The following is an 11599-nucleotide window of genomic DNA, read 5'->3' on the forward strand; positions in this document are numbered from 1 at the left end:
ATTAACTGAAGTCTTTTCAAGGTGTTTTTTAGGACAAACTGGCTGAAACTCTTCAAATAAGCCAATAAGCCATAACTCAGAAAGATCAGTTGGAGAAAAAGACTCAATATCAATGATACTCAAAGTAGCTGCAGATAATGTTACATCTGTGAAATGATCATGAGTCATTTTTTCTCTCTAATGGTTAAAATTTTTTTGAAGAAGTTCATGACGTCATTACTAGTTAAAGTTAAAAGAATCGTTGGCTCAACAGTGCTCGACTCTTTGTCAGCCTGCGCAGTGCTGAAGAGAAACTTAGGGTTGTTCTTACTTCTTCAATCCAGTGATGAATAGTAAGATGTTCTAGCTTTACGGGGGGCTTTTTAAAGTTTTGATCTAAATTTCCAGCTGGGATGGACAAGGCTAAACATCAGGCTTTCAAATAAATTAAACTCTGATTGATCTTTGTTTAATTAATAAGCTGGTGTGGAAGATTGCTGCCACACCGCCTCCTCGGCCTGTGCTTCAAAGGCTCTGATAGTTAGTATGACTCAGGGTGTTAATTCATTGAAACTTACATAATCATCCTGCTGTAACCAGATTTCAGTAAGGCAGAGTAAATCGATTTGTTGATCCATTATTAAGTCATGTAATAACTCTTTGGTGCTGTTGAGGATACTGTTTGTTCTTTCTTATTTTATTTTTTTACATTTAAGTCATTTTTTTTTTGCTGGTTTTAGTTAGTTTTTTGTCTGTTTGGGAGCTGACACAGTCTCTATGGAGATGGGGTTTTAGGGGGATAACAGTAGGAGAGAAGCTGCAGAGGTGTGTGAGACTGCAACTCTGCTTACATGTCCACGCTGGATAATCATGTTTCAGGGGATTTCATAAATTTGCCAGATTTCTAGAAAGAAGAGCTGCTTCATCCAAAGTGGGATTGTCTCCCAACCAGACCAGGTTTCCTCAGAAAGTTTCCCAATTATCTATCAAGCCCACTCATTTCTTGGACACTAGTCAGACAGCCAGCAATTTAAGGAGAACATGCAGCTAAACATGTCACTCCTGTCTGATTGGGGAGGGGACTACAGAGTCTGACATTGTGTTTGCAAAGTTACACACTGATTCAATATTGATTTTAGTGACCTCTGATTGATGTAACCGGGTGTCATTATTGCTGATGTGAATTATATTTTACTGAATTCAGGTTACCGTCAGCCAGCAGTTTTAAATTTCCCTCAGTGTCGCCTGCTCTGGCCCCTGGAAGACAATTGACTATGGTTGCTGCTGTCTTCACGTGTCTCAGAAAAGAATCACCAATTACCAGAGTTTGATCCCTGGCGGGTGTGTCGCTGAGTGGGGAAAACAGTTAGACACATGAACAGGTTGGTGGCGCATCAGGGCTTCTGTTTATGCTTCCTCCTGACCGTCACCCAGCCATCATGTTTTCCCGTCTGCTCAGGATTACCTGCTGGGAGACAGTTAGCAGGGCCTACGCCACCTTCCACTGCTCCGGCTACAGGGGCCTGACCAGCTACGGGTTTTCAAGGGTGGGATTTCCAGTGTCCAATTCAGCAATCCAGGCCTCCAGAGCTGCAGAAAGGCTACATTTATTACAAGTATCATTACTGCTCATTAAAAAAAAGAAAGAAGCAGAACTGCTTCTCCAGAGTCAGAGGAGTCTTCCACAATAATTGGGTTTGACATATCAGGTTAAATAAAGACTGCTGAGGAGGAAGCATGGCTTGGGCCCATCTCAGAGCTCACCCTCGCAGCAGGATAACCATGAATGCAATTTTGCACAGTCTGAGGAACAAATTCTCCTCTGTTGATGAAACACTGTATGAGGAAACCTCTGTTCTTTTCACTGGTAAAAACTTCAGGTGTAGGAAGAGGCCTCTCCAGAGGTACAACCTCCCTGAGCTGTGCTGCTGACCATGTCCATCGTTTTATGACCACAGTATACTCATCTTATAACGGATGTCAATCCAGCAGATTATCTTTGGTATGTGGTGGATCAGGAGATTTGCAACATGGATGCAAAGCCGACAAATCTGAAGCAACTGTGTGATGCTATCATGTCAATGTGAAACTAAATCTGCGAGGAATCTTTCCAGGTCTTTGTTGAATCTGTGCCACAAAGAATTAAGGCAGTTCTGAAGGTGAAAGAAGGTCCAAAACAGTACTGGCAAGGTGTAACTAATGAAGTGGCCAGTGACTGTATTTAGTGTCTAGATGTTTTTTTTCAGTATTTTATTCACTTAATAGCAGGACAGAATACCACATGACTGTGGCCTTGTGTTATACCCTCTCTGCTGCAGTGATGCTGCAGACAAACACAAACATGATCAGACATTTAAGAAGAGCCTCTTAAAGATGAAGGTCTGTGTCTCTTAAACACATAATCCAGTTAAATCTAATTTATGCTCGTTAATGCCCCTCAAACTGTAACTTAAAGTAATAGATTGGTTACTGATTAATTACAGAAGTACGTTTGTGAGCATAAAGATGTAAGCCTTGGACCATCGGGATGAAATGTGGTTGGGAAACTTAACAAGCATTGACAAAGCTTCATCAGTAGCTCGAGCAAGAGCTCAAAACCTTCGATCACCACGGGTGGTTAGCAGACTGTGGTTGCACCATGCAGCCTAACAACATGCAGTAAATTGCAGGTTAAAGCAGTCTGCTTACACATTGTTAAACGAGGGAAGGGAACTAATGTGGCTGTCACATTACCCTTTTGTCCCATTTCATCCCAGGATTTGATTAAATTGCTGCTCACTTTCTACAGTACTTAAAACTGATCAGTAGGACCTGAAACTGCAAACATTCAAACATTCAGGCCAAGTAAGAATCGGTTGTTGAACGTATTAATCTTCTACAATAAGCAAATGAATAAATAAACAGGAGAAAGCTACAGTACTAACAGAGTCATGCAAGTTTTTGACAGGGAGGTTAAACTCGTGCAAATTAGCTTCACCCAGGCTCATGAAAACACTGATAGCAGATCATTTGTGTCAGTGTGTCAGGATGGTTTATATTTGAGCTTCTTGTTCACACAGAACAATTTTTCTTCATTTTTAACGATTACCAAAGTCTGTGAATCCCCAAATTGTTCAGTTGTTCTTTTTGCTCCCCATGAGGTCACTTTCACCATGTGACAAACACAACACCCACTGTACACACTCGGGCCACCAGCAACTTTCTACATCCTCAATAAAAAGCTGACAGGTTGCAATGATGTTCTGAATAACTTATTAAGAAAACAACTAATGCACAGAAAATATTATGAAAACTGGTTTATTTTATATCTCCTAGTTTGAAATGAAGCAATAAAACATGTATAAACATCACAAACTGCAATATTGTACAAATGCTTACGTCCTGCTGATGCAATGGAGACATCTTCCAGTGACAGGCTTCATCCGTGTGTGTGTGAGGAGGCTCCTAAACCCACCGACACAGAAGTGCATGTTCACAACTCCCTCTGTGCAGGCGGGGTCAGGACCCCCCTCACCCTGGGGGAGGAGGGGTGGTGCTGTGGCCAGTCAGGTATGAAGTGCTGAGAGTGGATCGTTGGTCCTCTGTGCAGCTCTGTCACTCTCAGCTTCCCTGCAAAGCAATAACACACGAAAGACATCATTTTAACACAAAACAGCATTTCCATTGTTGGTAGCTGCAGCATGCTGTTAAAATGCAATTTTAAACTCAACATATACACACAATAACTATAAATAAACTTAAACCTACAGTACTGTAGGTGATGATGATCTGAAACATGTAAGTGTGATAAATATGCAAAACACTAGGAAACCAGGAAGGGGGCAAACACCTTTTCACATCACTGTAGACGTGATTACAGAATACCTTTTACATCCTGGATTACAATAGGATATCCATCAACGGCAGATACTGGTCTCCATGACACACAGATACTGGAGTGGTCTGAGAGAAAGGAATCTGTGTCTCTGGACCAAAATGACTGTACGTGTAGTGCTGTAGAAACAATACTGCCCACAAACCTTGATGTTTCTATATGTGGAAACCTTCAAGTATGCATATCCTCCTGTAAGGGTAAAGTAATGGGACATTTGCACTTTTTGCATGTAAGCCTGTCGGTCTTAACTGGAAGTTGCACTTGAGCTGTCTTGGCATCTTTCCCTTGTTTGACTCACCACTTTTGCCCTGAGCTGAACCGCTGCCTCCTTCTCTGTTGTGGTACTCAGCGGTGACCAAGATGCTGTAACGTGCATCTGGCTGCAGTGACTCCAGCATCACCTGCTTCTCTCCACCAGGGACCAGCACCTGCAGACAACAAACAACACTATCATCCCAACACAGTCAGAACTCATTTCAAGTTTTGGGACTTATGGAATTTCTGGAATTCTGACACATGACAGCCGGCTGAAGCCCAGAAGAGGTGAAGATGTGATGACTACGACCCACTCGCAGTGTGATCCTGGCTATCAGCTCCAGTCAATGCTGTGTAGGACACGTGATACTGGAGGACATGAGCATTGGGAGGTACCCAACTGATCACCATGCTGACGGCAGTCTCATCAGAAACCATGAGGCTGGTTGGGCCTCCACCAGAGCCTGCAGCAACATCATAGAAGAGATAAAGTACCACAGCTAACGACACTTAACACTCACTTTGCTCCTTTATAGGAGGAAATTATTTTGGCAGCAGAGCAAAGTGTTTTTTTAGAAAATAAATGTCAAGTATAACAGAGAATTTGATACTTTGATTTGATACTTTAACCTCACTACATTTATTTCATAGCTCGGAGTTCTAGTTACTCAAAGATGAGAATTGAGATGTGAAATTTAACCTTTAAGTGACTAGTACTTTCAGAACTGCCATCAATTACACAATGAAGTTCATTGACGTACAGGTTATTGTATTAGTAATGCTATATTGTACATAGAGACAGAATATGACATGAAGGGCTACTGACCACAGAAAAGTCAAAGGTAACTGGGCCTATAGCCTAACGGGAGAGAAACAAGCTTTCTGCGATTCTATCTGTGTTTTTGTCTCATTACTGTCATATATGTCCTATCATTAAAACACTGGCTTCTAACAACTAACAGTGTCTCGAAAATAATTGAATAAATTAAGAAATAATATGGCTGCATGACTCAAATGCACGACTTGTAACTTGTGTATTTTTTAGGCTGAACACTGCTGCTAATGTGACTTCGGTAAATGGTTTCAGGCTCTCCCCTCCTGAGTTTGGTTTTTTTTGTTTGTTTGTTTTTTAAAATCTTGTGAATAAAATGTATACAAATGTGTGTGATTAATCACAATGTGTTAGTGTGTAATCACCCTGAGACATGCATGCCTGTCTGCTAGATCTTAGATCAGATCTAAAGCCATTTGTGATTTGGAGATGCAGGCTGCAGATTGTGTCCAGATTATCCCAGCTCTGGTCACTAAACATCCAGTCTTCACTTATCAAATGTGTAAAATTCAAGACTGGTCCCAACAAGGCAAAAACTGCATAGCCACACAAGTCCCAGCGTTTCCCACAGCAGCAGCAGCAGTGAAAAGAAAGTGGATAAAGGATGAATGAGTCTGTGCTTATCGGGTCTCCGGTCTCCCCCAAGCTGGCGTTGTTGTTGGTAGCCATGACAACGGAGATAGTCCCAGCTTTGTAAATAAAGGCCCCAACACCCACAAAAAAAGAAAAACAGAAAAGGCAAAAAAAGGTCGGGATTCCCGGCGCAGACCGGGAATCCCCCTAGCAGACCGAAGCTCTAGACAGGACTCGGCATGAGTGAGACTCGAACCATCGCCCGTCTGTACTTCAAGGTGCCAGGGGCCGGCGACAAGTGCTCTGCGCCACCTGCCAGGCCGTGGAATTAGTGCAAATGTGGTATATTTGACTTCTCTGAACACGAATTATTTTTGAAAAGGAAAATAATAATTTTAATGTGAGGCAAAACATGTATGGTGCTCGGTAAAGATGACACGCCGACTCACTTCTTCTTTTTTTGTTTTTTTAAATTTTTTTTTGTTTGAGAAAGTTTGTTTTCATCTTAAACCATTGTCAGTGACGTCATTCTACGCGACTACCACAGGTAAGGAAATGCCTGAATCTGTAGATCTTTTTCTTTTCTTTTTGTTGTGTAAAACACAAAAATCCCGAAACAGTCAGCTCACAAAGTTGCAGGTTGGTGGCAATTTGGCAGAACAGCCAATGACTTAAATCATTTAGGTGCATATATCTTGCCACAAGACATGTGCGCTAAGCTAGCTAGTTTCTGTTAGCGAATCAAGTTCAAGCTCGTCACATATCATCATCCAGGGTACAGTCATATGCTGATGAGGAGATCCCATGCAGGTAACATCAAGGCAGTGTAACAAGTTAAATATGCACTAATTTTAAGCTATTTCCTAATATCTAACCATTATGATAAATGTTTGCCTGCAACTGACACAGCCAACACAGATGTCATTGAAAAAAACAAAAGCCTGTGATAACATGTTTTTGTTTTTCTAGAATAGAAGAAGCACATTTTAAAAAGCCAGTAGGAATAAATCTTTGTTGTTCCTGCATGATTAGAATGAAGTAACAACAAGTCTGGCTGGAATAAGAAGTGGTAATCTGTGTACTGTGCTAGTGATCTGCATAATTCACCTTAGATGGTCATCTGTTTGGATGGCTGAAGTGGGCTAACGACACAGCTAATTTCATCAGGCTGCTAATGAAACATCTAAAATGATAGATGGTTAACTACACAACGGAAGCAAGAGCATTACAATCACTTGATTTAATGAAAGATTTTCCCCCAAACTTTTGATCCAAATGAGCAAAGTACTGCAACCATCTGAACCTTCTAGGTGTTACATGTTACAGTGTTGCACTCTGGCCAGCTTTAAAAATGGAAAAGTCTTTGTGTGGTTTACTGGGTTCTGTAAATGAGGCTCCTTTCATTTGTGAGCGTGTTGTTCTTCTCTTCCCTTTTGTCCACCCTTACAAGGTGAAGGTGCTGCCCACCCATGATGCCAGCAAGGTGCGTGCAAGTGGATCCGGCCTTAAAACCACTGGAGTGCCCAGCTCTCTGCCAGTGAAGTTCAACATTGATGGCAAAGATGCAGGTGAGGGACTGCTGGCAGTGCAGATCACTGTGAGCGCATGAACGTGGACCACACAATAATGTAACCAAAGTGTTGATATTTAGGTAACAGTTTTTGTTTTGTCCTGAAGGACCCAGACGGGAAGCCCAAGAAGCAAATATCTGTGACAACCATGATGGGACCTACCTGGTGTCTTATGTGCCAGACATGACTGACAGGTACACCACACTCATTAAGTACGGAGGAGACGAGATCCCTTATTCACCCTACTGAATCAGGGCTCTGCCCACCCGAGATGCCAGCAAGTGCACTGTCACTGAATGTTGCGCACAGCTGCTCTTTTCTGCTCCGCGCTGCACGCGCTCATGAAGGCACTGGGTAAGATTTCAAGAGTGATGTCAGCTTGAGTCTCACATATGCTGGGAGTCAAAGAGGACAAAGAAGAAAATGTGACTCATTGCATGCACTGCCACAATTTTTATGTTGCTTAACTTTATGTTTTCTGCAGTGCCTTTCAAAATTTCTATCAATGAGTACGTTTCAGGATATATAACTTCACTCGTTATCAAATTATCAGTATCTTTGGAAACATTTAATACGTCGTGATGGTTTAAATGCTGAGTCGTTTTCTGTTGTAGAATTGATATTCATAACAATATTTATACAGCGGCACTATAGGTGTTTGCAGTTTTTGCAGTTTTACAAGCCCTCACGGTAAAGATATGGAATTAAATGTCACTAATGGGCTCTTCTCAAAAACATCAGCGTCTGTGTCACACTGATTTTGATGAACTGACTTATTTTATTGTAATCAAACCTGTTTTGATATTGTTGTCTTGTTTTTCCTTTAGCGAGGTGGTTTCCTTCCAATTGTAGCAGGACCAGTACGTCTGCCAGCTCCAGATAGAGCTCCCGTGACCAGGAAGACCTCAGCATTCGCCAATTCCTGCTGAATTACCGCAAACAGAAAGAACTGACAGAGGGCATTGGAATAGAGGATGATTATAACACTGAAGACCGAGGTAATAGGTCTGTCTAAGGGCCAGTGGAATATAAGCTATAGGCTGTAGTGGTGATTATTTTAGATTCAGAGTGTAGAGGAGATGGATCATTGTAATTAAGAGTCATAGATTTCTGAACCTCACTGCTAAACTGGCGGTCTAACTGTACATGTGCTCCATTGCAGAGGTCCTTCCCCTTGAGTGTAAGGATGTGGAAGATATTGATAGTCCTGATGTGAAAGCAGAGCTTCCCTCCCACCTCAGCATCACTAAGGATGTTATGGAGCGCTGCATTCATCTGCTGTCTGATCCCAGCCTCAGGCTCCGACTCAAGGTAGTGTATCAGTAGTTTTATGTAGAGTCAACTGTTGGACTAGTAACAAAAATAATCATTCTTGTGAGGGTAGGACCGCCAGCGTTGGTACAATTCATCCTGTCAGAACTGTGTGGATGACTGTTCACTGGTGTAATGCTCATCAAGGAAAAACATTCAGTCTGGTCCAGGAGTGAAACAGAAATAAGTCTGTGCTGAAGTCGTGCCTGCTCAGGAGTTTGGGCTCTCAATGAAGACCTCAATAATTAGTTTCAGCTCACATATAATCAGGATCAAAACCGAGATAATTGTTAGGTGTGTTGTGCGTCTTTGTCTTTAGGTACTGGACGTGCTGGAGTTGTGCCTTCAGGTGCTGAGTGAGAGGGAAAACGAACTGCTGCCTATGGCTCATCGCTGCTGGCCAGCACTCCTGCAGAGACTCACAGCCGATGACCCATGAGCAGTCCTCAGAGCCTTCAGGGTAAGTAAAACAAACCTCTCTTTTCATTACGTGAGTCAAAAGTATTCAAGTCGTCTTTAGTTTTAAACTCTTAGTAGTGAAAGAATGAAAGATGGTGCCCAACAACAGGCTTATTTCATTCAGAAATAGTTCTATTATTTTCTTCTTTGGGTTGTAATGTGAAGACTCTTTAAACTAACATTTCTTCTATCAGCACAGAAAAATCACTGTGGATGCCTTCTTAGAGGCTGCTTTTCAAACTGTCTCAGAGAATCACAAAGTAGGACTTTGGGATAAATGAAGCTGATAGTGTTTTGTGATCTTTGGTGCAAGTGTCAGCTGATTCAACTTGTGGGTGTAAATTAGGCTACTGGTCAGCTCCTGTCATCAGCTGGAATATTTTTAAATTTGTTATTCATATTTTTATTGATGAACTGACAAATACAGACACGTTAAGTCTGTAAACACTCATTTATTCACTCAGAGCTGCTGCTGGGAAATTGTTTCATCAGCTTTTGGATATATACGAGTTTTGTAAATACTACAATTCATCCATGAGTACACAACGGGAAGGTTTTATTGAATTTTGACAGCTTGCTGCTTTTGTACAGGGAGTGCAGAATTATTAGGCAAATGAGTATTTTGTCCACATCATCCTCTTCATGCATGTTGTCTTACTCCAAGCTGTATAGGCTCGAAAGCCTACTACCAATTAAGCATATTAGGTGATGTGCATCTCTGTAATGAGAAGGGGTGTGGTCTAATGACATCAACACCCTATATCAGGTGTGCATAATTATTAGGCAACTTCCTTTCCTTTGGCAAAATGGGTCAAAAGAAGGACTTGACAGGCTCAGAAAAGTCAAAAATAGTGAGATGTCTTGCAGAGGGATGCAGCAGTCTTAAAATTGCAAAGCTTCTGAAGCGTGATCATCGAACAATCAAGCGTTTCATTCAAAATAGTCAACAGGGTGGCAAGAAGCGTGTGGAAAAACCAAGGCGCAAAATAACTGCCCATGAACTGAGAAAAGTCAAGCGTGCAGCTGCCAAGATGCCACTTGCCACCAGTTTGGCCATATTTCAGAGCTGCAACATCACTGGAGTGCCCAAAAGCACAAGGTGTGCAATACTCAGAGACATGGCCAAGGTAAGAAAGGCTGAAAGACGACCACCGCTGAACAAGACACACAAGCTGAAACGTCAAGACTGGGCCAAGAAATATCTCAAGACTGATTTTTCTAAGGTTTTATGGACTGATGAAATGAGAGTGAGTCTTGATGGGCCAGATGGATGGGCCCGTGGCTGGATTGGTAAAGGGCAGAGAGCTCCAGTCCGACTCAGATGCCAGCAAGGTGGAGGTGGAGTACTGGTTTGGGCTGGTATCATCAAAGATGAGCTTGTGGGGCCTTTTCGGGTTGAGGATGGAGTCAAGCTCAACTCCCAGTCCTACTGCCAGTTTCTGGAAGACACCTTCTTCAAGCAGTGGTACAGGAAGAAGTCTGCATCCTTCAAGAAAAACATGATTTTCATGCAGGACAATGCTCCATCACACGCGTCCAAGTACTCCACAGCGTGGCTGGCAAGAAAGGGTATAAAAGAAGAAAAACTAATGACATGGCCTCCTTGTTCACCTGATCTGAACCCCATTGAGAACCTGTGGTCCATCATCAAATGTGAGATTTACAAGGAGGGAAAACAGTACACCTCTCTGAACAGTGTGTGGGAGGCTGTGGTTGCTGCTGCACGCAATGTTGATGGTGAACAGATCAAAACACTGACAGAATCCATGGATGGCAGGCTTTTGAGTGTCCTTGCAAAGAAAGGTGGCTATATTGGTCGCTGATTTGTTTTTGAATGTCAGAAATGTAGATTTGTGAATGTGGAGATGTTATATTGGTTTCACTGGTAAAAATAAATAATTGAAATGGGTATATATTTGTTTTTCGTTAAGTTGCCTAATAATTATGCACAGTAATAGTCACCTGCACACACAGATATCCCCTAAAATAGCTCAAACTAAAAACAAACTAAAAACTACTTCCAAAAACATTCAGCTTTGATATTAATGAGTTTTTTGGGTTCATTGAGAACATGCTTGTTGTTCAATAATAAAATTATTCCTCAAAAATACAACTTGCCTAATAATTCTGCACTCCCTGTATTAAAATGGTGGCTTTTCATTGGTGTTAACTTTAGACATCACATTTATAAGGCTCTTTAAAAACGTCATTTATTAAACTTTTCTCTTACCTGAAATAAACAGGCTGTCTTGATTCAATGCAGATTATCACAAATTTCACACAGTGTATCAATATTCTATGTGTTTCTTTTATGAGCTGTATCTTAACCATGTAGCTATCGAAACTGTGTTTTAATGACATCGCAGGTACAAATAACAACAAAAATCATCATATTTGGCAAATGTTTTATTATGAAAGACAACAAAATTGAAATAAAAAACATTTATATCTGTCAAACAAGACACAAAGCTGTGTGTCGCTGTAATGGACATGGAACTGAAGTTGAAAAGCTCAACATAAGAAAACGCTGGGAAACAAACAAACAAACAAAAAACTTCACTTTATACTTTCCATATTTATTGATTGATCTGGAACGAGTCCTTTGTCTCCCAGGAAACTCTTCACCACTGAAAACAGAATGGGGAAAAATGAAGCTTGCACTGGCTTCCAATTAAATACCGTATTCAATTTAAAATACTACTTTTCACTTACAAAACTATTAATAATTTGGCGCCGAGCTACCTC

The 11599-nt window shown here is 41.4% G+C and overlaps 1 protein-coding gene and 1 long non-coding RNA gene across 5 annotated transcripts; both read left to right on the plus strand.

Annotated features, from left to right (window-relative positions):
• The first annotated feature begins 5685 nt into the window (after positions 1-5685).
• On the plus strand, positions 5686-7962 carry LOC109198056 (filamin-A-like). Of its 4 annotated transcripts, XR_002059040.2 has the most exons (5): positions 5686-5855; positions 6007-6060; positions 6964-7081; positions 7191-7278; positions 7912-7962. XR_002059040.2 is itself a non-coding variant. In XM_019353713.2 (4 exons), exons 1-4 carry the CDS (start codon positions 6318-6320, stop codon positions 7934-7936), a joined length of 237 nt encoding a protein of 78 aa, XP_019209258.1. In that variant the 5' UTR covers positions 6282-6317; the 3' UTR covers positions 7937-7962. The 4 variants fall into 4 exon arrangements, 2 of the variants coding, with proteins under 2 accessions (XP_019209258.1, XP_019209257.1); XR_002059041.2 differs by lacking the exons at positions 5686-5855; positions 6007-6060 and adding an exon at positions 6111-6152; XM_019353713.2 differs by lacking the exons at positions 5686-5855; positions 6007-6060 and adding an exon at positions 6282-6323.
• Positions 7963-8021: 59 nt separating this feature from the next.
• On the plus strand, positions 8022-8854 carry LOC112845565 (uncharacterized). Its single transcript, XR_003218410.1, has 3 exons — positions 8022-8082; positions 8247-8395; positions 8715-8854. It is a non-coding gene; the product is annotated as an uncharacterized LOC112845565 (long non-coding RNA).
• Positions 8855-11599: the final 2745 nt, after the last annotated feature.

Source organism: Oreochromis niloticus, unplaced genomic scaffold (assembly GCF_001858045.2).
Source record: "Oreochromis niloticus isolate F11D_XX unplaced genomic scaffold, O_niloticus_UMD_NMBU tig00007910_pilon, whole genome shotgun sequence".
NCBI lineage: Eukaryota > Metazoa > Chordata > Actinopteri > Cichliformes > Cichlidae > Oreochromis > Oreochromis niloticus.